Source organism: Montipora foliosa, chromosome 8 (assembly GCF_036669935.1).
Source record: "Montipora foliosa isolate CH-2021 chromosome 8, ASM3666993v2, whole genome shotgun sequence".
Lineage (NCBI taxonomy): Eukaryota > Metazoa > Cnidaria > Anthozoa > Scleractinia > Acroporidae > Montipora > Montipora foliosa.
The window spans coordinates 38,539,126-38,565,239 of record NC_090876.1 but is presented as its reverse complement, the minus strand read 5'-3'; the positions used below and the strand labels follow the sequence as shown (position 1 = coordinate 38,565,239).

The 26,114-nt window shown below is 39.4% G+C and overlaps 1 protein-coding gene across 2 annotated transcripts in view; it reads right to left on the bottom strand.

The window, feature by feature from the left end:
- The window catches only part of LOC138012690 (rho GTPase-activating protein 15-like), a 37,537-nt gene that overhangs the window by 2,892 nt on the left and 8,531 nt on the right, over positions 1–26,114 (bottom strand). Inside the window, exons 3-17 of one of the 2 annotated variants that reach the window (XM_068859539.1) lie at positions 24,736–24,822; positions 23,328–23,408; positions 19,680–19,862; positions 16,790–16,894; positions 16,122–16,180; positions 15,510–15,591; positions 13,973–14,077; positions 13,458–13,553; positions 12,215–12,269; positions 11,549–11,638; positions 10,060–10,164; positions 8,969–9,067; positions 5,081–5,158; positions 1,596–1,730; positions 1,038–1,143 (exon numbers count right to left, since the gene is read on the bottom strand). In XM_068859539.1, the coding sequence (XP_068715640.1) occupies positions 1,038–1,143; positions 1,596–1,730; positions 5,081–5,158; positions 8,969–9,067; positions 10,060–10,164; positions 11,549–11,638; positions 12,215–12,269; positions 13,458–13,553; positions 13,973–14,077; positions 15,510–15,591; positions 16,122–16,180; positions 16,790–16,894; positions 19,680–19,862; positions 23,328–23,408; positions 24,736–24,822 (1,466 nt within the window). The remainder of the gene's footprint in view (positions 1–1,037; positions 1,144–1,595; positions 1,731–5,080; positions 5,159–8,968; positions 9,068–10,059; positions 10,165–11,548; positions 11,639–12,214; positions 12,270–13,457; positions 13,554–13,972; positions 14,078–15,509; positions 15,592–16,121; positions 16,181–16,789; positions 16,895–19,679; positions 19,863–23,327; positions 23,409–24,735; positions 24,823–26,114) is intronic. The other variant, XM_068859540.1, reaches the window with a different exon arrangement.

The following is a 26,114-nucleotide window of genomic DNA, read 5'->3' as shown; positions in this document are numbered from 1 at the left end:
CCTATGCTCTGAAATGAGTTAATTTGATTTGCTTCAGAGCGGTTTTCAAATTAGTATCGTAAAACCAAAACCAAAGTAATTACTTTGGCCAATCAAAAAAGGACGGAGACAATCTGGTAAACCAATCAAAACTCGAAGTAATTACACGTAGCCGACACAAAGAGCGGGAAAATGTACACGCGCGAGCCACGATTGGTCTTGGTTTCACTTCTGATTGGTTAAAAAGGTGGCACGAGAACTTTGAACCAATCAATGAGTGAAGTAATACAAAAACCAAACTAATTCACTAATTACTTTCGACACTCAATTGAAAACAACTCTAAATTCTGCTATAAAATGTGTCCCCACTTAGTGTCGCAGCGCTACATAGGCTTGACTCTTAAATAACGTTCATTATTATTAAAATTGTCCCCTGAAGCAAGTCGTGACGTGGAAAGCACGATTGGGGACATGGTTGAACGGTAAATCCACATTTTTATTCAATTCCCAGGCAAATGTCAACTCCAAAGCAAAAGTTGTTTTCAGAGCTTCGATAATTTAACCCAAGGTTACTTACCGACGTCGCATCTCAGTTTCTCTAATACCCCTGCGTCTTTGGCTTCTGGTAACCAGAGCCTCGGATCTTATGTCTGCGCATGACCCGAGGCTCTCGGAAACTCTATGTAGGAGAACATGCGCCGTAGGGTTTTTATAGCCTAAAATTGGCTATTTGAACATTCCGGCGCATGCTCACTACTCGTGCTAACATGCATTCACCAATCAGAGAAGCTTTTTATTGTTCTTCACGAAAACCAAAGAGAAGACACTTTGTTTGAGGGTTCCCCAGAGCTCTTCTCTCCCTCAGTCATGCGCAAAAGACAGGAGCTCTGGGGTCAAGATTGGAATTTATGCTTGCGCAGCTTTGCCTCTGTCCTTTCAAGTTTTTCCCTTTATCATTTTTTGTAACAACATGTATCAATCATTATGTAAAGAACATCAAGTGAGGCCTAACGCTACGCTAACGCTCATCTACACATGTAGCATTATTGAACGCTTACTTTCTTAAGTGACGCAGCAGCAGTTTCAATGTCTCGCAATTGACTTTTGGCATCTGAACCGCCAACGACCTCATAGCAGTCAATTTATCTTTTCTTGTGCTTTGCTCTGCAAACAAAATTACACAACACCAAGTTTACAAAACACTTTCTTATACGACTTAAAAAGCAACCAGGGCAGAACATTAAAACTACGATAAAAAAACGTCGACGTTATGGTGTCTGGCGAACTATAGAAGTGGTGAAAGGCAAGGGTTCTAGAGTGCAAACAACGTAAGGAGAGCAAAAGCAGCATTCAACTAGGGGCCAAAACATTCTCACCATGGAACGCAACTTTTTCCACCAACGAGAACCGCAAAAACCAATCACCCAATCGCCATCACCAAAACGCACTTTCCCGCGCTTTGAACAACTTACACGGCATCGAATTCTATTGGTTTATCTCGCTGCGCAAGCGTCTTGCGATTTGACAGACCAATTATATTGCCTTTGTTCTAACAGCTCTCTGACGAAAATTGCTCTGTGAAGGATAACAGAAAACTGCCAAGGTTTTGAACTTACTTATAGCTGTAACGAAGCCACTGAAAAAGTCGTATGGTATTAAAGGCTCTGGAAGTTCACGAAAGTAAAGCTTCAGGCTACCAGTAAGAGCGTGCACATCTTCGAATGGGGGTTCACCCAACACTACTTTTTCCTCTGCAAACAAACCAACAAACAGAAGAAAATTTCAAAAGTTTATTAGTAAAACCATGAGCGTGACAGGGGGTTCAAACCCCGTTGAAGTCCTGAAATTTTCAGGCTTCTCTACGCAATTGCAAAAATTGCGTTCATAACTGCGAGGATCATAGCTTAACTTGATTGCGTTCGTCATCGCCACACCTTGTCACGCAATTCCAACGAAAGACTGTTTGACGAAACAGAGGTATGCGTGACTGGCTGTGACACGCTGATCGAGCACGCCAATGACGCGTCTTGGCCTCCTTAACGCTCACAATGAATTGTCTTGCAACGGAAGGGGAACGTCAGTTGACGCCGGGAGGGCGCTTTGAGGAGTCGCGATTATTGTCTAATTCGACTTCCTTAAAAGTATTGTTGCTGTGCGAGCCTTCGCAAAGGGTTACCTTCAGTTGTTAACTCAGCCTATCGTGTCCATTCAAATGGAACTTCCAGAAAAAAAATTCTCAAAAAAAAACCTGTTCATTGAATAGAAAACTTGCTTCTAGCATTTAGTTTAAGCTCGCTGATAAAATCCTTCAGCGCGACGAATACAATACCAATGCAGAACCTTCAATAGACCTATTTAGCTTGTACGTTTTGTTTTCCCATTTCAGACCATGTGATGTTACTCTAAGGAACATTTCTTTCAAATGTCGTCTTATGCACGTACATATGTACGCACAACTTTAAAAAACCCAAAAGGAAAGTTCCTTTGGGAAAATCATGTGGTCCGAAATGCGAAAACAAAACGTACAAGGTCAGGAAATTTTAGTTTTGTCAACGTGTTTCTTTAGAAATTAGAAATTTGTGTACAAGCTAAGGTCCCGGGCAAATGGCTTCGAATTTGCTGAACAGGAATGTTGAAACAGTTTGCCCCCTAGCGGTAAACATCGTCAAACAGCGTTCAGCAAAATCGAACCGTTGTTGAAGCAAATGTTGAATCCGTATTCCCGGTCCTAAACACGAAGACGCACTATAAAAGGCGTTGTTGCTTCACGCACTGCTTTTGTTTGAATACATTGAAGCACAACTGATTAATTTAATTATCCAAGATGGTGATCAACAAACAGCAGCACAGAGACGAAATCCCTAAAAGATATTTCTAGCGCAAGAAAAAGGAACTGGGGATTAAAAAAAGAATGACAGATAACTTTTTATGACATATTACGAACACATTACCATAAGGGGCCTTTTTATTGCACAAATCATCACAGAGCTCGGTTGCATCCACGGTTGATTGACGCATCAATTGCACGTGCCTAAGGCACCACGCCTTTTATGATGCGTCTTCGTTCTATTGGTTGACAAAAGGGTTACAGCTTCCCAAGTAACTCCGAGATTAAGGCCTCATTTTCACAACGGCAAAATGGACCACACAACCCAGAATTTATCCGACAACATTGAGATTCAGCAGAGAGAGCGAATTCCTGTGCTCCATTCGTTCTACAGTTCATTTTGGGGGTTATTTGCATTAAAGCAATGGATATCCAGCAACATCGTTCCCAGGGTTCTCTCCTACTTGTCGAATGAGAGAACCCTGGGAAAGAGCTTGGGATATCCAGTTCACTGAAGCATGATTACAGTCTCGAGAGTAATAGGCCATTTCCGAGTTCATGTCGGCCTCCTCTTCAAAGCGAGTCTAAGTGCAAAGTTTTTGTGATGGTAATTATTTCTACTTTACATATGAATGAAAACTAATTTTCATAAGAAAAACTTCGCACTTAGACTCGCTTTCAAAAGGAGGCAGACATGAACTCGGAAATGGCCTATTGAGGTGATTCCTTAGAAATAGAACTTGTCATAGATTTCCGACGAAACTTCGCACACTGATGTAACATGTCAAGGACACGATAAAAATGTAATAAAAAAGGGGGGGGGGGGGGGGGTCACCGTGCTCGTTTCCATGGTACGACGCTGACGAATACCGCTATTTCAGCTACTTTGACAACTGCCGCACACCCCCAATGTTGGACAAATTTAGGGTGCGTTCGATTGACAGTATTCCGGAATAGGAATGCATGGAATAGAAGAAAGAAAACCTTTGTTTTTACGGAGATTTACATTAAAATTGTCAAACACCTGCTAAAATGCAATTTTAAACATATCTTTTTTATCCTTGTCGCTTAAAAATGCCAGACATACCTATTCAAAGCATCACTCCACGTATTCGTATTCTGGAATAGGGTCAATCGAACGCACCCTTACCTCGATTGTCTAAATGTCATCCGACGAAAAACGCCGAGCCTGGTGTCATTCTATGGCTAATTCAAGTAGGTCACTGAAAATTGTATTTGAATGCCTTTGAGTACTCAACACTCCAAAATAGATTTAACTTTAGTGTGGGCTGTTCGACTCAGAATGATTTTATGAAATTGCCAAAGAAATAGCTATCGATTTTTCCTGATTTTTTTCACTAAACCATGAAGTCACCGTTCTCAGCAAATATATGAAATAAAAAATGGGGATCACCGTACTCGTTCAAAAGAAAATAGCCATTCCTTGATGGATTAGGCCCGGCATCAATGAAAATCCGCCATTTTATCAATGTGCCCGCGCTACTGCGCGCTCCAATGACGCAAGAATTTATGCGCAGTAGGGTTGCGCAATGCAAAACCTGGGAATCACCTTGACTTGCATTATGGGATTGGGAAAATAGTCTATGATAAAGAATACGCCCACGTTGCGAGGAATATCTTTATCTGTTGTTATCATGATCGCGCGGTGGACTTTTACCCTAACTGGCCAGTAAGGTGTTGTCCTTGGAATGGGAGTTTTGCACGTGACGTCATCGCCGCCACGCTGGGTGGACGAAAACAAATTACAGGTGTATGTCTCATTAGATTCTTTTGTTCGTCCACCAGAAGTCGTATATTTCTCTATCGTTATTGATGTCCTACGAGGTTGGTTGAAAATGTCCAATAACTAAGCAGTATGTCACAGAACTGATTATAGAATAGGCCATTTCCGAGTCTAGGTGCGAAGTTTTTGTAATAAAAATTAGTTTTCATTCATATGTAAAGTAGAACTAATTACCATCACAAAAACTTCAAACAACGACTCGCTTTGAAGAGGAGGCAGACATGAACTCGGAAATGGCCTATTCAATTAATCTCTTACCTCATTGTTCTCTTGCCTCCGATAGCTTTGCCACCAGAGGCTTGGCAAGCAGTGACTTGACAAGCAGTCAGCTTGCCTTGCCTTGGCAAAACAGTGACAAACGAGTGTAAACTCTCACTACCTTACAGCCAAAGTAAAAGGGTGATCCCGAACGAAAGCTATCTTTCCAGTGTAAACAGGGCGAAAGTGAGGAGTTACCGAAGTAAACTAACCTTGATCCACCATAATTCTGAGTTTCTGTACAGTGGAGACATTGCCACACACTCTGTACAATCCATCGAATGATAAACCTGAGAAAAAACGGCAATGATATCGCAGGTTACAAAACGTAAATGAATGTTTTTAATTTTTTCGTCCATTTCTTAGCGGCGTCAGCAAAACAACTGGGAGCTTAAGGTGGCCGTAAATAGTTTCTCATTTTTTCAAACAAATAAACATATTCTGTCCTTAGATACAATTAGCGTAATCATATCAAAACGAAATTTGGCCAGGTCATTAAGTACCCATTATAGATTTCTCACATCCCAATGGGCCTTAAAATCAAGATATACTGTTTTGTTTTTTAAACGGGACGGTGAAATCTTCCCTTTCAAGGTTACCAGATATTGTTAGAAATAACCCCTAAAATGTTTAAAATTCAACAACATCTGTAGGTTACTTTTTCAGAATTTTTTTAAACTTGACAAACGTTTTAAATTAATCTAAGCTGACATGCGAAAAATCGAAAAATCACCGTCCGGAAGCAGAGATATGAACGAGTAAAGTTGCAAAATCAGGAAAAATGAGGGAGTTACAAGATCACCCGCTCATTCGAGTGCACGCGCAAGTGGAGCTACAGGTCAGCACAAACGGATTTAAGTGGCCATTAAACCGTTTGTGTACAATTCTCGTAGTTTTCGTGAATAGGAGATATCTATTTATATTCCATATACATAGGTACGAGAAGAAAGGTGAACGAAATTAGCGGTATTTGTTTATTCTGGTGACCCATTTTGAATGATGAGCTGACGCAAGCAGCTTTTAGAATTGCGTATGTGGCTTACGCGCGCGCGATTCCCTAGTATAGAGGTTTTGCACGGCAGTGCGAAAGTATCATTTCAGTCCGAGAGTGAAAGTGAAACCGCGCCATTGGGGAGACGTGTTGTCGAGGGGTCGAGCTTGGTTTGCTTTCTGTTTTCTCGTAAACGAGGTTGGTGACCTATCCTTCTATCCTTTTTTTTTTGGCATAATTTTATCCTCTTATTCCTCCTCTTTGTGCTGTAATTTTTTTTTAAGTCCGAAAAAAAAGTTACAGGGAAAAAAGTATTCGTAGCCATCACTCAATTGTTTCCTTGAGATCACGCACCCGAGGAATATTTGTGGTCAGTGCCTTTTCATGACGTGTGCCCGTGCCATAAAACAAACATTAAATTATTCCTTTCGAACATTACAATACACCTGTTTTGTTATTTCAAGAATTACGTCAAAGCTGTGCTTCATGTTCCTGCGAAACGTAGCGTGAACCCATTGAACAAACTTGTCCTTAATAGATGAAGTCGCAATGATTAAATGAGTAACTTGAGCAAGCTATATCTCCCAAACGAGGTTGGTGACCTATTTTTTCAATTGCACATTTCGAGTCACCATAATGTAGGGAACAATTGAGAAAAGTTTAAAGAAAATCTTACGACAACTTCTAGTACTAAGGAATCACCATAAGGCCTGGCTAAACGCACGCAACATTTTGAACGCAACATATCGATGTTTAGGTGCCCCAGGCCGCTGGCGCGCAACAAGTGGACCTAGCGCGCATGCCCTAGTGCAACAATGTTGCGTGAACGTGGTCAAATGAGTACAACATCATGCAACATCCAAAATGTTGCACGAGAAATTTGATCCAACATCATCCAACATGTTGCAACATATCGCAACAGGGTGGCCAAACGTATGCAACATATTGGGCCCAACAATGTTGCAAGATATTGCGATCACAATAAACAGTGGTGGTGACAAGGAGTCACCTTGAAAAATTCCTCTCCTAATGTCCACCTGCCCGAGAGCCATTCTTCCTGATGTCAATACTGTCTTCCAGTTCACCATGCTGTTGCTGATTATAGAGATCATATTCTTGGCAACCCCAACCATCTCCAGGCACTTCAGGATCCATGAATGCGGCACCATATCATATTGCCTTCTTGTAGTCTATCCAAGCCATTGACAAGTTTGTCAACCTTCTCCGGCAGTTCTTCAGCATTGCCTTGTCTACAAGCAATTGATCTTTAGTTCCTCGGGATCCCTTCCTGCACCCCTTCTGTTCATCTGTTAGCAGTCCATTCCTTTCCAAGTGGTGGTACAACTTCTCACCCATAACTCCTGTCAAGAGCTTCCACATCATGGGTAGGCAGGCGATAGGGCGGCAGTTGCTGGCCTGGGCACCCCTTGCTGTATCCTTTTGTATCAAAACTGTTCTTCCCCTGACCATCCACTCTGGTACATTCCTTTGACACATACAGTCTTGCAAGCATTCTTGCAATCTAGAGTGCAATCCTGTCAGTTTCTTAAACCAGAACCCCTGAACAAGAACAGGGCCGGCTGTCTTCCAGTTTGCAACCTTGCTCACTCCATTTCTAATATCCTCCACAGTGATGATGATATCTTCTTGCACCTCTATCTGTTGTACTGAACTCCACCTCTACATCCTCTAGCCAAGATGCTCTCTCATTGTGACCGACTTCCTCCGACCAGATCTTGCTCCAGAAGGAGGTTGCTTCTGTGGGATCGGGTAATAACGTTTCTCCTCGTTCCTTTCAATCTAGTGTTTTGTAGAACAGCTTCTGATTGGTTCTAAACAGGTGGTTCTGTTTGAACTGTTGACATCTCTCGTCGTATCTTTTGATCTTAACTCCACCTGCCTTGATCTTCTGTCTCAACATGCCTGAGACAGTGCCCCTTTCCTCAAGATGATATTTTCTGTTCAACCTTTCCCCCTCTCTTTGTTTCAGTCTCATGTTTCCTCTTCTGACTTCCTCAACCTTGCTCAGGTCTTTTCGCCAAGTTTCGATATTCCCCTCAATCCTTCTCTTCCAGAATGGCTCCTCAGTTCTTCTCCCTTTCCTCTCTTTTATCATTCCCATTCTTTCTGTAGTAACATATGCAGCTGCATAAATTAAAGAATTCAGTTTAGTGATGTTGTGCGTCTGAATCCTTTTGACGGCTTCACTGAATTTTCAAACTTCTGCTTTCAGCTTCGTTCTTTTGCATGACTTCAGTGATGGTAATCCTATTCTCTGTTCTAGTTGTATAATTTCTAGGATCCTGTCGTAAAGGGCTTCCACTTCTGGGCTTATCTCTTCTTGTAACTCTTCAAGTTGGTGTTCTTCTTGGGTATCAGATGTTGTTGCATGGTCTGGTGTATCTGTCTCCTGATGTTCATACTCTGGTGTATCTGTGGCATGGGAGCTCTTTAGTTTCAATCTCCTGATATTCATGTCTCACTCGTATGGCTATTTCCTCTTTCTCCACAATCTCTAGCCACTTCTTGTTCTTAATCTGGCGTACTTGATCAGCCAATCTCTGCTCGGTGACTTCTGATAGTTCGTTGTTGATGTTACGGGCTTTCCACAGGTCTAGCAATCTTTTTCTGTACCCTCGCCTCTCTGGTTCACTCCTGATGTAACATTCAAATAACCGTTTGTTAGCCTCCTTTGACCACCCTAATCTCTTCTGTCGTTGTTCAGCAGTAGCAGGACGAAGACCGGGCCTGCGCTGCTGATCCACAGGACACCTGCCGGACGCGGCACCTTCACTACAAGCATCAGTACCGTTGACGTCGTTAGTGTGAAATTCAATATTTGACGTTCTCTCATCAAATGAGGTTGTTGTAACCCTAACACGGGTGGCTTTTGGGTTGTTGGCACTTGCCAAAGGTCCCACCCAAGACTCTGGTGGGCGGGAGCGTCCATATTCCCTTGGTAGGCTAAGGCACCAACCTGTTCTACCCCAATGTCCATTTATTATTATTATTATTAAGGATATACTAGGGAAACTAGGGACGCGAAAAGTTGCGCAAGTCACAAATGTCAATATTGGGAATTCTATTCAGGGAAACTTGAATCATTTACCTCTCTTTTCAATAGCCACAATGCAACTATTGACGAACAACGGTACTGACGTCTTCTGTCTCTCGCATAAATGTCCAATATGACAACCGAAAACGCTTTCTAAAAATTGAAAAATAAGCAGTTTAGAGTTTTATCTCGACTTTAGAAAGCCAGGGAAACGAACTTCTCTACCAATGCCTATTTCCCAAACATTTTACACACTTAAAACGCCCAGAAATGATATCTGCAATATTTTAACACATAACCTCAGTGACAGCACACCATTTCTCCTAGGAACACAGTAGCAGTAACCGGCTCAACGGTGGGCAAAGAAATGGCAAACATCAAAATTGAGGTCTGGCTGGCACCGTGATAGTACACAATTTCTATTGAAAAGGAAGTCTTCTTGAAGCCATTTCTTAAAAACACGCTCTGTCAAAGTCTTGAATAGACCAAACAAAGTAGCCATAACGATTCATACTGTACATTGTGGGCGTTATTTCCGCGGCGACCATATTGGCCATAGCCAACAGAAGTCGTACCCCGAGCCTCGAGTTGAAATGTTTGGAAACGAGTTTCGGTGGGGCAAAACAAAAGTTCTCAATTCCTTGGGACTCAACGTCGCCGCCTTGTGATTAAAGGGGCTAGGTCACGATATTTTAGGTAATTTTGTTTAATTTTGTTAATTATGAGCTGTAAACGTCAAATTGGCAGAGCAAGAGTCTTTGCAAAATCACGGCCACATAACAACTGAGAATGATTTTCCAGCTTTGTAAATGACACTTTGATGTAGACTGATATAAATTTGAAAAAAGGTGGGCCGACGTTTTTCAAATTTACCCAAATTCAATCCATTTTAATCCTCTCCAGTTTTGTCCATCCATATCACCTCTTGGCTTCCCTGTGTTTTGTTAGAGTTCTTCTATAGTTTTGAACTGTTATTTTGATATTTTAGTTAACTCTATGACCATTCGATCAGTGCTGAAATTGCCTAAAATTGCGTGACCTAGCCTCTTTAAGGCCCATTGAATATAACTTAGCTATGAAAGTAAAATACTGGCGGCATGTTTTTAAAATGGCACATAAAAATACTAGTTTGTTTATTTTTTTACCTTTAATGATTCCTTTCCTTTCCAACTCCTCGATAGGAGGTCTTTTAGTGAGCCAATTCCTCAATCGTCCCCTGATGTCCTTATTCCCTCTGTTATCGTCAAAACCTTAAAAAGTCAAGGGGTTGCACTCTATCACTCTTTTCAGTGATAAACATGAGGTTACCTTCAGTAGTTCCCGGTTAGTTGTGGTGAAAACAAAAAACAAAAAGTTGCAGGTCGCGTGATAGGATTTTCTCTCACAGAATTTCAGTGACGTCACCCGAACTATCTCTTCTTCCCACGTCCCCTGGGAATGGGTGGTACCCACATAATTTAGATGACTTTTGTGATTAGGCAGTGTTACGTCTAGTGATAAAGTCTACACACCCATCTCAATGATTAAATTTATTAACAAAAGTCTACGGCCTACTGCGTAGGCGTAAGTCTCTTGCCTTCTGTAACTCATGTCCACCACTTCCCACGCATCGAGTTATTCAGTGAGGTGTTTGAAATGGCAGGGTCTTCCGCCGCAAATCCCATTTCACTTCAGTCTTACCACATATAGCATAGTGTAATGCTAGCTTTACACTACAATAATTTTACTGCAACGACCAGTTAAAAATCCATAACAAGGACATACCACTTGTTATTCATTACTGCCTTTGTTACTATGTTTTTTTATGGAGCAGTGGTGAGAACACTCGCCTCCCACCAATGTCGCCTGGGTTCGATTCCCAGACTCCGCGTAACATGTGGGTTGAGTTTGTTGGTTCTCTACCCTGCTCCGAGATGTTTTCTGATACGAGTTGATTTGAGTTCTGCACAGTGTCCCAGCGCTAATTAACAATTAGACCCGTAGCCCTTGCGGGCGAAGGGTCTAATTGTTTTAGTATCACCCAACTAGTCGGACAAAAAAGGCAATAATAAAGTTAGTAAATGCAAGTAAAAGAAATATTTATTTGGGAATGAAACGAAAGAAATCGTCACGCTTTTCGCTACTCGAGGACAATAATACTCCTCTCGTAGCGTAGCCAATCAAAATGCAGGATTTGCATTAGTCCACTAGTTGGGTGATACTAAATACAGTTTAAAGTACATTAGTATCACCCAACTAGTGGACTAATGCATATCCTGCATTTTGATTGGCAAAGCTACTAGAGAACTATTAGTAATAGTCCTCGAGAAGCGAAAAGCGTGACACTTTCTTTCGTTTTATTCCCAAATAAATACTTCTTCAACTTGCATTTGCTAACTTTATTATTGCCTTTTCTGTCCGACTAGTCGGGTGATACTAAAACAATTAAACCCTTCGCCCTCAAGGGCCACGGGTCAATATTGCGAGTTGAGTCGTCCGAGACTCGCTCGATGAGTTTCAGGCTGAAGTCTTTGAAGTGAAGTCATCGACTTCCCAACACTGACATTCCATGGGGGTTGTTTCATTGGGACTTAATTTTCCGAAAGGTTTTTCTATTCAGAAGGGAAAAATTAGAGGGATGAAAATTGCATGTACCTCTTCTGCTGCCAGTGCGCATTAGTCTGTCTTCAGAGTTTGATGCTGATGGATCGTCTGAAACGTTATCAGTTTCATGGCCTAGAAGACCTGAATCATACGGACATTATTCTTAAAAGGGCTGGCCGGCTATGTCGTGCTATTTGGGTTTGTTTTTGTGTGAAATGTTTAATACCAAAAGCAATGATTGATTTTATTTATTTATTTATTTATTTATTTATTTATTTATTTATTTATTTATTTATACTGAACATTTACAAAATAATTGACAATCATTCCACCAGCAAGCGCAGGATATGAGAGAGTTCATAGACAACGAGGCACCTTCACCTTGATTAAGTTGGTATAAACCGGTAAGGCAACACACCTATCGCAGAGTTAGCTACAATCAATTTCATGTCCTCTACCACGTATGGAATAGATATCATTGTTTTAGTAAATTGTAATAAACTCTTGTTTCAAGTTTATGAAAACGACTGATTCAATCGATTTTCATTACCTTCTGAACGCTTGGACACTTGGACCAACCGATAAGCAATCAGATAACCAATAGCCCACGACTAATAGCCGTATGACCATAATATATAGAAGATATTACACGGTGGCGAGAAGATATGAATTTTATGACAGAGGTACACAGGAAATGGATTAATGATCCAATATTACCTAGAGAAGATTGATTCTGCCCTGTAAAAGATGCTGGGAGAGGCTCCTCCTCATTCTAGGAAGAAAAAAAAAATTAATGCTCCATAAAACATAGTGCAAATTGATGTTCTTCCTTTTCAGAAAGCTAAATTATGGGACATGTTTGCAGGTGGCGCTCACTGATAGATTTGCACAGACTACCAATCACTGCATTGCATCGAGACTCCATCACTTAAGAGTAACATTTACCCAAATTGGCCTAGTCCCGATCAGCGTCAGAAAGGTGTCTATTTTTAAACCAAGTTTTGCGAGAAAAATAAACAATAGAACAAATCGGCTAACTCAATGTTGTACCCAATTCAAACCCTTTGGGAATAAAACGCTTTGTTCAGGTTTTTCCATTTGGAGTCAGGATGGCTTAGTGGTTATCAACAGTGCCTTCCACCTCTGCGACCCGGGCTCAACTCTCGGCCCCGGGATCGTATGTGGCTTGAGTTTCAGTCGATCTCAATCTGACTCCGAGGTTTTTCTCCGGGTACTCCGGTTTTCCTCCCTCAGCAAAAGCGACTCACAGCCTATTCCATCAGGCTGTGCTGCTGTGCTCCGAGGTCATCCATGGGTCGTGTTCAGGAGCCGAGCGCCTAGCCGGCAGCACAGCTCCTTCGGTCCGATCTCGTTGAGTCGCGCCCTTAACAATTCAGTCTCCGACTGCGAGAAAGGGCGATTAGCAGGTCACGTATTATTATTTTATCATTTAAATGTAAATGCTACATTATAATAAAAATACCATGCACAAAAGATCTTAGCCACGGGAGATCTGAATTGGGTACAGCATTGAGTTAGACGATTTGGTGTATTGTTAATTTTCTCTTGAAGGAGTCGAGAGTTTCCGACATCAATAAATATCTATTGAAAGTTGGATGAAAAAAGGAAGATTTTTGAGTAGGCATGTTTGTTTAAGACTGAGCTAATACAGGGTTCTCCAGAAGCTCCGAGGACCAGCGAAAATTGCCATCTACTCGACTTGGGCGCATCGGCTACTCAGGGAAAATGTATGTGCATTTTTTTGGGCCAGCTTGGCAAGGAAAGTAATTTTCGCAGGCTACCTGAAATTTTTGTCCGTCTCCTTCAAATTTTCGTGAGAACCCTGAGCTAATAGCATCCTCAGAGACCCAAGATAGTGGGAGACAGAAGACTTCTCAGCTCCTCCATTATCTGCTCTTGGGTCCCATTGGGCTTTAAACTGCCAGTGATGTGAACTTACCAGTCTCTTTATCACTCCAGCTATGGCACTGAACCAGTTGATAGATTCCATGTTATGATCATGCTGAAGGAAAAACACTCCAGACAATGCTTTGATCTGAAAACAAAGAAAGAAACAAACAGTATATTTTTTAAATTTTAGTTTCAACTCTTGAAACACAGTTGAAAACCCATAGGATGAACTTGTGCAAGTTATACCCATCAGGGAAGGATGGCCAGGCATAAGACAATTGAGCAGAATCTTTGTACATGTACTTGTAAAAATCAGCAGAGAATTCAAGAACAAGAGGTAAAATTCCATAACGCATGTAATTCGCCTGGCATGTCTTGCAAAAAAGACAAGAAATTAAGGCCACCTTTGGAATAATGTTTTTTTTTTGGTCAGTCAACACATTAAGCACAGCTGGCTACTTACTGCTTGATAATGGCCAAAAATTCTAATTAGCAGAATCAGCCTCACACTCTCTCTCTTCAAATCATAAAAGTGTTATGGGCCGATTAAGTAAAAAAGTATACCTGGAAGGAATTTTTCTTCTTGGTTATTGAAGGAGGGGCCCATTCTAAAGAAGCACCTTGTAAGGGACAGGTACTCTCTGGTTTGCCTTGCGGAAGGCCAGGTTTCTGCAAATACAACAATAGAGGGATGTATATTAAACCACAGACTCCCAGGAGTGAGACTTAATACCCATCAATGCCTACTTAATACAGGGGTTTCATTAAATTTTAAAGTAGAAGGGACCTTGTGATAGAGTATATATATGTAGTCTGGCTTTTAATCTTCAGACCTCTTTTAAGCAAAGGTGGGTGCTGTCTGTACTCAGCTCAGAAGGGTGCTAGTACCCAGGTCCTGGCTTCTAATAAAACCCCCCTTAATAGAGTTTACTCTGCTCAGTGCCAGACAAATTTACTCATCAATCAAGGTGGGTTCAGGAGTCAAGGGTTAAAAGCAATGCTCAGCTGCTGAAGTTACCATCAAAGATCTCATCAACCCAAGATACAAAATTCATATTTCAACTTCCACAGGCATACATTGCTGTTAAGTAACATACAGTGAAGACATTGTAGTCATACACAATAGCTATTTAAAGATTTCATCTTACAACGCCACGTACAGAAGGTAACATTCAACTACACAAAGTCATAACCAAGGGGCCGGTCGAACATCACTTAAAAGGGACAATGATACACCTGTACAATCAGGTGAGTGACTTAAGATATCAACGCAGCAGACTAGGATCCAAACTACATGTATCGTACACCTCAGAGAGTTAGAGGTCCAATGACTGTTTTCAACAAATCACATTGCTCCCACTGCTGGTCCAATATTAATTTTCTTGACCAGATGTTGTCCTGAATTATCTTGCATTAAGATAGTAAAAAAAAATCTTTATGAAAACTCATTTAAAACTCTATAATCTAAATGGGTGCCTAGCAATGATTACCCTGATACACATGTTTACCTTAGAGTGAGAATCAGGTCATTATCCTTTTATCCTGCACATTTTTGTGCAATTTTTCACTGAATTTCAGAACAACCTTCAAAGCTTTCTTCCGCATTACGGTAAATCTCTTGCCAACCAAGTTTCCTTAAGACAGTAGTGGGACAATATCAGCCCAATATCGGCCAGCAGATTTCTTAAGGGATCAGGGATGGCGTAGTGGTGATTGCACTCGCCTCCCACCAATGTGGCGCAGGTTTGATTCTGGACTCGTGGTGACACATGGGCTAATTTTGTTGTTTGTTCTTTACTGTGCTCCAAGAGGTTTTTCTCTGGTTTCTCCGGTTTGCCCCTCTCCTCAACAACCAACATTTCTAAATTCCAATTCTATCGGATGCAGGCCCACCCTGAAAACCACTTTCGCGTGAGTGGAGCTTCCTGGGTAAATATCATCAATATTATTAAGTGCACTGTTCAGGCCTTGGGCTTATATTCTCCCAGTATGGTCAATGTGCTTGCATGGTTAGTATAATAAATAGATGACAGCAAGCACATTATATTCATACAGTATGTATATGTAATGATAACATCAAATATTGCTTATTTTTCTCTACCTGGGCGGCTGCTTTTTGATCCTTGTAAAACACTAAATTTGTAAAGAATAATGTAACGTATGCTGGTGTCCATGACATTTTCCTAGAATCCAAACATAAAAATTCATAATAATTTATTATTAGTGCATTTACTGTGCCCTTCAATGATTACCAAATAAAGAAGCCTTGCCTGTGATCCGTTCTGTTGTGAAGCACACAAGAGAAAGATAGTACACAAATAAGTGTAGGGACAACAAAAGAATGATGTAGTAGTTTGAGTGTTTTGCCGACTTCTTGCTGTCTCTACCTGCTTCCTAAGTGCTTTACAATGGAACAGATCACAGGCGAGGCTTCTTTATTTGTTTTATAAATTTTTTTTTTTTTTAATTTCCTCACCCATTAAGCTAGAATTTTTGGAAAACTGCATTTTCCAAATCCTACAAGTGGCGTCAGCCCTGCATCTGTACTCAGTGATTAGTGACTTAGTAATAAAATACTGGGACCCAAGGAGACATGAAATAAACATCATTTTAATCTATATGAATCTAGTTTTGAATCCAAAAAGGTTGAAAGTTGCTTGAACGTTATTTTTTCTACGTTATTATTATTTCTATTCTTTTGTCTTGTACATACTTGCTTTTCTTTCCAACCAATGCTCTTTTAAGGTATCCTTGCTTCACAACTTCTTGATACTATACACATGAAAAACAATTTACCAAGAATACAACGTACCATTAATTATAATTATTATTTTTTTTGTTAGATTTTCTCTTTGTTTTTCACTGCAATAATATATTAATATCCTTTGCAATTTTAGTTCACAGAGCCCAGAAAATCTACCAATAACTCTAGCCAACATTTTTCTTAGATGTGAACACAGCTTACCATTTTGAATAGGCATTTTGGGCATACCTAAACTTGGAAGTATAGCATTCCATTTTAAAGCTGCCTTAAAAGTTTGTATCTACTGTATCTAAAAATCATTTGTTCGTGTCTTATCCCTCAGTCACTTTAAATGTAGGTACACTGTACATGTATAGCATAACTCAAAGGATTATCCACCACCTACCCACCCAAATATACCAGCCTACTACTTAAAAAGTGCACAGGAAAACAGCCATTTTAAAAATCATCCAGTACTTTTAACCCATTGACATCCAAACCGGCCAAAACCGGCCAGACTTAGTATTTTACTCTGTCTAACGCCAGACGATTTTACTCGTCAATGCGGAACCCCTGGGAGTTGGTGGGTTAATCACTCACTGAAAAACCAAGTTTCCCCTCTAACATCTGAGACTTACATAATTCACATTGTCTGTGCTTGTGGGAGTTGGAGGCGCAGGCCAATCCTCTCCAACTGATATTACACTCTCTCTGGATTCAACTGACAATGATCTCTCATGAAACTACAAAAAAAATCAAATTGGTCATGGCAAACAAAAATGACAAAGGTTTGTGCATGGAAGGATGGAGGTCCTAGAATTAGATAGATACTCGGAGTCAAAAATTATAATGAACATTCTTCACTTTTAGTCACACCACAATTTATGTTAACTTTCTAACTACTTTAATAGTGCGTGCAAGAGTAATAGACAGAATACAACTGGATGCCCCCTGCAACCATGATTTTTTCCTATCATGGCAGCTGGTACAGTCTGGAATGTTTTACAGAGTGCTAAGAAAAGCCTACTTTATAAATTAATATGAAGGGGATTCACCAATCACATGCACCAATCACAGCTGCTGAAAACCAACCAATCACAGTGGAGCATCCTGCTTAAAAGGTGACGTGTAACCAGTCGACCTCATCACCTGATGAAGACCAGCAGTAAGCAGTGGAAACATCGCGATATACTTCACAAGTGACCACATCGTGAGAAAAACGAGAATACAAGGATTCTTTTGTCACAAAAAGGCTCATGCATATGACAGATTTTTCTGTTTACTCATTTTGAAAGACTACGGTTTTCTGAGATAAAAACAATGTTATTGGAAAAATTCCATACCGATTTTCCTTCCGTGCGTTTTAGCCTTTTAAAACTTGGAATTTTCACTTCAGATTGGGTACAAACCTGTGCTAGTAAGGAGACTGGGGATAGCAGAACTGTGACGTCAAAACAAGAATGTGGGAAATTTTAGGGATAGAAATTTCATTATTGCAACCAAATACAACGTATCTGAGAAGCAGTTTAAGCAACTTCTGATTCTAAAAAAAAATCAAATTCGGCCACTGGAAAAAAATCAATTAATTAATGTAACTCCAGTTTTGCTGCCACAGTTCTGCTATCCCCGGGCTCTCTACTAGACTAAGTGTGGTTTTGTACCCCACCGGAAGTGAAAATCCTTCAGTTTTAAGAGGCTAAAGGACATGGGAGGAAAATTGGTATGGAATTTTTCTAATTATTGTTTTTTTTTTATTTTTTTATCACAGAAAACCATTATGCTTAATCCATTGAGTAAGCAAAGGACCACTTTATAGATGCAAACTGAATGCAGAAACCATTGCCCTTGGATACTTCCTCCTGTCATGGTTTTCCATCCACTATCTTAACAGCCCAATGGTACAGTGTACCTTAATTAAAGTACCAGTATACAAATCTGTAGTCTTGGTAACATGAACTGCCATTTCAAAAACCAGCCTTAATGTAATCAAACGAATCTAGCACACAGTGATTTTTCACTTAAAGTCTCGTCACAGGTTCGAGGTGTCAGTTTTTTAAAACGTTCTTATTTTGTCAATATTAATGCAGCTTCATATGAGAATGAAACTAATATCACTTTAATCTATAGATATGAATGTAGTTTTGAATCCAAAAAGTATTCTTTTGTTTGAACATTAAGTTAGTTATGTTAGGTTCTCAAAGAAAAAACAGGTAACTAGTCCAATTGTAGAGGTTCAATTTTCAGATACAAATGTTCAGCCAAACAATGTCAGTGATCTTCCATTTATCACATTATCTGCATTTATTATCTTTGACCAGGAATTTAGACCAGGTATGGTTTGACATCAAACATGTCAAAAAAATGAAAAACCCTGACACACTTTTGTACATCAAACTGTATTAAAATAATACTCCTAAAAGTTGAGCTAAGTTGGACAAAAACACTTTTGAGTGGCCAGGGAGCTCCATAAAAGAGTGACTCTTTAACATGATTATTATTCTACCAGGGCATGCTGGAGATGAAGTGACATACAACCAAGGAGGCACATAGTTCTGAGTCGTAACTACATTGTATAATCCTTTTATATCCAGCAAACCCCAGTAGAATAATAATTGTTTTATTAAAAACTCCAGGATCAACAACTCTTCCATGTTTATTTTATTTAATATCTGCCTCAGTCAATTCAGGTCCAAAACGGCTTTTGTCGGCCACTTTTTCTCAGAGCTGCAAAAACGCTTTCAGCTTGCTTTATTACATTCCTTTACCACATTAGGTAGAGCAGGTATATGAACTGATAACCTGTGTCCGGCGAGCCAATGAAAATGCTTGAAATCTGATATCCGTAGTTCAGTTTTTAATAATAGGTAATATTAATTATAAGGCCAAGACACCAATGAAAGTTGTCATGGTCAAGTCGTGATTTTGCCACGACACTGGAAACCTGCTTTTTTGTAGGGCTTTTCGAAAATTGGATGGATCTAAATCTTTCGCAAATTGATACTCCTAAGTCATAGTGTTTAAATTTCTGCAAAACAAGCAATTTAAGAATGTCATAGTATCGAACCTATGACAAGACCTTAAGTTGTTGCAAAATATTTCAAGACATGGCCTGGCCAGAAACAGCCTCTTTAAGGACATGCAGGGACCTTACTATCCACAACCTCAACATTGAAAAGAACACCACCAAGTATTACAATACTTTTTTGTCACTCATGGAGGTCAACCTAATTATAGTTATTACTAAGTATGAAGTGTTTTGCAAAGTACATGTACAGTACAAACAAGATCAAGAAAACAACAGTAAGAAAAGAAAACATAATCATCAATGTTACAGCAAGGAAAAACCTGTGAACAAGAGAATGGTAAAAGACCGAAAGTGTGAAACAATGAGAATGAGAAAAGAAATGAAATAATGAGAATGAGGGTGCAAAATGTGTAAACACAAGAAGACAATTTATGCAAGAAAACTGAGTGTTTATGGGTATGAGCCAATGAATGTAGCCACAATGGGTGATTTACAAAACTCACCGTGGGGGGAGGAGGAAAGCCGTAAGCAGCTGCAGGAGGAGGAGCGGAAAGATTTGTTTGCGAGCTGCGTGGGCTTGATGTCAACACAGACTGACATTTAGAGGTTCTAAGACTGAGATTTGGCGAGCGTCTTCTGTATGTTACATCCAGTGCTTGAAAAGATGGTCGTGTGGCAGGTTCAACCTGCAGAAAGGCAGTGACAGCATTATTTTACAGCTCATGTGAACATGAATTTCTTTTACAGTACTTACAGTGAACAGAATTTATCTTACAATAGATGTAGTGCATTTACATGTAGCACTGCCAATTATTTTAATTACTATTAATTTTTATTATTGTACTTACAATGAACAGAAGAAATTAAGCTGGATGTTATTTTTAACCAAATAAAAGGGATGAATCAACAAAGGTATCAAAATGGCTACTGAGGTAGTCTGCCTTGCAAATGCGAGTAGGCAATGTACATGTGCCTGGATTTCTTGGACGGCTTTGATCGCATACCATAAACACTGGTAGATAAGCCCCATTCATAGATAAGCCCCACTCATAGATAAGCCACACCCCAAAAGCTCAAGATTTGGAAAAAAAACACATTTGGAAGAAAGTTCACTCTAAGTCACCTAGGATAGAGCATTCAATTTGAGGTCTAAATAAGACACAAATACACATCTTATTAGACTTGTGACAAATTGTATATAAACTAAGAATATTGTCAACTTGTTTGGAAACGTATTTGCTTTTCCTGGTGATATCTTCGGTTCTACTGGGCATAATCCACTAATAATTTGAATAAAGGTCCTTATTTTACGAGGGTAAAATGTGACGGCCAACTAGAGTTACTGCTAAACTTGTGGCCCTCGGTGCGCACCTTCACCCCCTTCCTCCGTCAATGCTCAGGGATTCAAAGCTATAGCTAATATACAGATCAGAAGAAAGTAGATAACAAAGCAATAAGGTTGCTCCCTTTAACATGACCCTGATTGTTATTAATTATTATAAACAGGTTTGGACAATACAACACCCCTTGTGTCATGCTACAGCAGTGAACAAAGAAACGCAAGATGATCAATGGACATAACAGTGCAACTTGACCACCAATTTTTACTGCAGCCATTACAATGTTGTCCATTCGTAGTCTACAATGATCTGTCCACAACAGATAAAACCAATAGGCAAGCTCACACATGCTAATGTCACATTCGAGTGTAACTACATAATTATGCACATGTGTGTAGGTCAATACATTTATGCATAACTATGGTCCTACATGTGTAATATAAGGGTTTCACTAGTATACATGTATTTTGGTTTGCTTGTCTGTGAGCCGCGCTGTTATGTCTGTAACACTGATAGCTCTTCATGAACATTAGTTCTCCTTTACGAGCCACAAAACTTCCAATTTTAGTTACCAGTTATCATAATTTTACATAAAATCTGTTGATGTTAAGTTTTGAAAAAATTTTATTTCTGGGGTTTGAGGATGATAATGGAAACTATTTTACAGATTTCTTCCGAGATGTTCTAGTAGATAAGCAGCACCCCCAATTCTGGATGAAATTTTAAGGTAAAAAGATGTGGCTTATCTACGGGTGTTTAGAGTAGTTATCACCGTGATACTTGACTGCTTGTTCTTCCTTAAACTGGCTTCTGCTTTCACCCCAGAAGTGAGGCATTGAAAATAGCAGCATAGCCTTCCTATCCAGTCCATTGCATTACATTTACATTTAAACTATCACAGAGCAACAAGGAAGAAATTAACCCCTTCTAAAACTTGTAGAAGAAATCTTAGTGGTCCGCAAGACATGCATACAGACCAAAAGGAAATTAAGGAACTTTGTATTCAAGTGTCTAATCTTCCAGTGCTGGAGCACTAATTGGGGACACTGCAGGAAAATTAAAATTGTCAAATTAATGCAAATCAAATCAAATTTTGGTTTTTGAACTGCAAATCCATTTTATTTATGGTCAACTGCAATTCATTTTATTTACGGTCATTTACATTAATAATTATTTATCCAATGATGTTCCAAGCCACGCACAATGTCAACCAAGATTTATAGTTTTCCAAGTTACCAAGAGCATTATTTAAACCACTACGAGAAGAGCAGTACTCATTAAAAGTGAGCTTGGATACATCCTTGATACATAAACTTGCCATTGCTCCTATAAACATCATTCCATGGCTTAAGATGCAAGCCTCTGAATGCAAGCAGTTTAAAAGCCCTTTTGCAAGTGGCACCTATATGTACAAGTACACATTACAATCTGGCTATAAATTTCAGACAATGCACCTCATTAATGGAGCATCTCTTACAGGGTGCAAGTAAAGTACTGTTGTAATTACAATTTGACTGGGGTTGTAATGAATGATGGAACTGAGTATTAAAACACAATCAATGAAATAAAGGTCCACGAATTCGAAGGCTAGAGTGATCGGTTTATAAAGAGACAATAACAGGTTCCATCATCCTCATGAATATTAATTTTTAATGATAATTAACTTTGCGTCAAAGAGTGACTATCCAAAGAAGAAAGAGAAAATTTGATAAGGGGTTACATGTAGTTTTGAAAGAAACTGTTGTGGTGCATCAATAGGGAGTGAAACACATTGGATATTAATTTTGGTTTTATTGTTCAAAACAGTGAATTAACAATAATTATTCACCGAAGGTGAGGTGAAGATCAGTGAATAAAAACCAAGATGAAGCCAAAGGTTTTGATTCACTGATGTTTGCTGAGTCTGAGGTGAATATGCGTGATTATTTGAAAACATACATTTTCTTTAAAACAATTATTAATTTCTTCATCTGTCACCTTGTCAAAACGGCTTGCATCCATTTCGGAAAAAAAAATGCTTATGTGATTCCATAATAATAATAATCAACCAATCAGCGCAGCAAATTTTCAATAATGACCTATGTAATTATACTAAAGATAAATTAATATTAACCACCATAAGCTCATAAAATTATCTCTCTTCATACGATGTTTAATTTACCTGAAGCTCTTAACACATTTGATGACACAAAGTTTTTGTATTCAATAATCAATAATATGCTCAGAAGAAAGACAACTGCCTTTAATACAGGAGATGCTGCACAAACAGGGCTTGAATTTGTGACCAATACAGCTGCATTTACGACTAACTTTTTTCCCTTTACAACTAAAATATCTGCGAGTTATTTTCACCTTCGCTCGTTCAAAAAAAACCGTTAGCAGTTGCCACTTTGCTGCTACTTTTCCTAAAACAAAGAAAGATTAATTTTTGTTTCTCACCATGAATTTTCTTTCAATGTGAAAATAGCATGATTGTAGTGTTAACTAAGCTGCAATGTTATGTGCACAACTCCATTCCTTCATATATCATTTGCCCTTTTCAGCGGTTTTTAAACTCAAAAGTATCATGGGGTCATATGAATTCTTATTTGGCTAAACTGCTTACAACACAATGCAGTGCGATTATTTTGCGACCAAAATTTGCGAAGTTGTGACTAAATTTTCGTATCTTGTTGCAAAATTGCAACTGGATTTTTGCATTAATTTCAAGCCCTGACAAATCAGACAACACTCTCCTGAGAGCACATGACCCAAGAGATTGCTTCATGGAATTTACATGTACAGACTACTGTTTGAAGGCCCCCGACTCACCTCAGGAAGTTCCCAGGCAGATGCTCCTCCATTGACTTGGTAATAATACACTCTTCCTTCATCATCTTGAGAAGGCAGCCACTATTAAAATAACAAGAGACATACTAAAACAGGGAGCAACCCTTTGCACAGTGATGACAGCATTGGCTTAAGTTGCACAATGTGTCAACAGTGCTTGAAATTAAAAAAAATCCATAGTATTCAAAAGCCAGGAAACAAAACCTGTGAATTCAGTTGGCACTCGTGTGCTGCGATCTCATACATTTAAATGTACCCTACCCCCCTCATACACTTAAATGCACCCTACCCCCCTCATACACTTAAATGCACCCTACCCCCATCATACACTTAAATGCACCATACCCGTCACCCCCTAATTTTAAATGCATGCCGTGTTGAGATGTAATCATGTGGCCATTGAGCTTGAACATCACATAGTTCTTAGTGTGTGCCTGTGCTATTTTTTTAGGAAGTGTGGTTTAAGTTTGGCATTTTCAAAATGGCATTTTCAAAATGGCATCTTCAATTTCCATCGCCTACAAGTACATGTTTGTGATAACATCATTGTCTCTTGCATTTTCCTATCTGACAATGCTTGGTAAAAGCTACAGGTATTCAAAACACAGGAAATGCTCAGCTGCAGCAAATCAATCATTATTAAATCCACAGTACTAATTACATTACAAGTACATGTATTAAGTCGGGTGCTGTTTCTGATTACCGTAATTCATTTTCTATTTAGTCGCCAGGTAAACTTTCTGGTTGTCTCGGCCGACCAGACGACTCCTCATTTCAATCACTTACATGAAATGTCAATGTGTCCCGGGTTTCTGTCTTTCGCTAAGACTAACAGTTACTCTCTTCAAAAGGTTGTAATCAAGAGGGATGGAAGTATTTAAGGTCATAAACAGCCATAAGTGAGCCCAAGCCCTAGATAAAAGGAACTTATGACCCACAGGAGCGAGACTTTGCACAATTTTCTCTGCCTAATGCCAGACAATTTAATCATCTAGCATGGGTGTCCTAGGGCATTTGAGGTGTCAATGGATGTTGGAAGTACATTGTAGATCCTAAGGATTGAGTCACATTATAACACAAGCACATAACACCCAGCCTTGAAAAGTGCCCATGTCAGACAGATTTTTAGAGACCCGACGGCCATTTCTCAAAACTTAACCGGCCATTTTCGGGTGTCACAATTCCCTTTGTATCTCAAGAACAGGGAGGATTTACATGTAACTTGTCAATTTAAACTTCACAGTCATTTTTTCTTTTGTTTCCTTAAATATTTCTTAAAAAGATCAGCTTTCCAAAACAAGCAGTTGGCAATTTCACAAATGGTTATAACTGTATAATGTACATGAAATAAAAGAAGTTGCAGGGCATGTCAAAATTGTTCAAAACTAACCTCTTCATCATTGTAATCGTTTATATAAACAAGTTCATCAGTTGAACTGCTACGCGAGATTCTCCATCCTAGGGGAGGTGTCTGCCACTGTTACAAAACAAAATTCCAATAGTTATGCACTGTTATTTTAATTCTTGAGTACAAGTACAACAAAACAAAATGGCATCCCATATAAAGCTTTTCTTCCTAAAAAATCAACACTAACATTGCAGAAAGGGTACGCATGTCCCTAAAAAGCCAAAAGTGCAAAAAAACTTCCAACTTGGAAGTACCCTCACGGCTGGTTTCAGGAGTAGAGGCAACTAACATCTGTTCTACCCTGGACAGGATTACGGTTTATTACATTGTTACTGTACAAGTCATGTACCTTTCAGCAGTTTGCCACAACAGCCATTATTTTCTGCACTGTTGCAAAGTGCAATAATTAACAATAATAATAATAATAATAATACATGTAATAATAATTAATAACATTGTTAATATTTATTATTGCTCCAAGAGAACATGTTGGATGTTTGTATAGGTAATCATATGACGTCCAGTGCAACTCAGGATCTTAAAATAACTGAGGAGAAAGTGCTGCCTTTGTAATTTCGTCTGCAAATGGTTAATTAATAATAGACTTTCAAGTCTTCTCAGATAAGGACTATAAACCGTAGGCTCCGTCTCACAAATGTCTTCTATGTTCATAAGTTCTCGGTGGGACATTAAAGAACCCAAGCATTATTCGAGAAGAGTAGGGGATAAAGTCCCCCGGTGTTGTGGCTGTCCTGTTCTTTCCAGCAGGAGTGACCGGCTTGGCGGTGATGTCTCTAAAAAGGCTTTTGGTGTATGAGGCCACCTAAGCAGAAACAGCCACAAGTCAAAAAGGGACTTTGCCGAGTGCTGGAACAAGTAGAATGATGTAGATGTAGATGTGTGCAACTTATTTCCAAGTTGAACAAGAAAAGTAGTACAGGACGTGTATAGTTACTTTTTAATAATATACATAACAAAATTACAGAGGAAGTTCACGCCACCAAAACAAAAGATTTGTTTGGATCTTACCAAACCCTATTGTTTGTTAGCCAATCAAAACAATGAATTCTGTGAGTAAATTGCACTGAATGAACTCTTTTTTGCACTGTGTTTACAAAAAACTGTGCTAATCTCAGCCAGTCAGAATCGAGTAAGTTTGTTAATATGTATTTTATTAAGTAAATAAATGCCTTCAGTCCGCTGGTATGTCGGCTGATGATGTCCTCAGCTGAGAGATAAATGACTATTTGGTTGGGAAGCAAAGCTTCAAGGACAATTAATATCATGATTCTTCCGGTTCCCTTCAGTGTGACAGTACCGTTGGGTGGTAGATGCTAATAGGGTTGCCATAGTTACTTCCT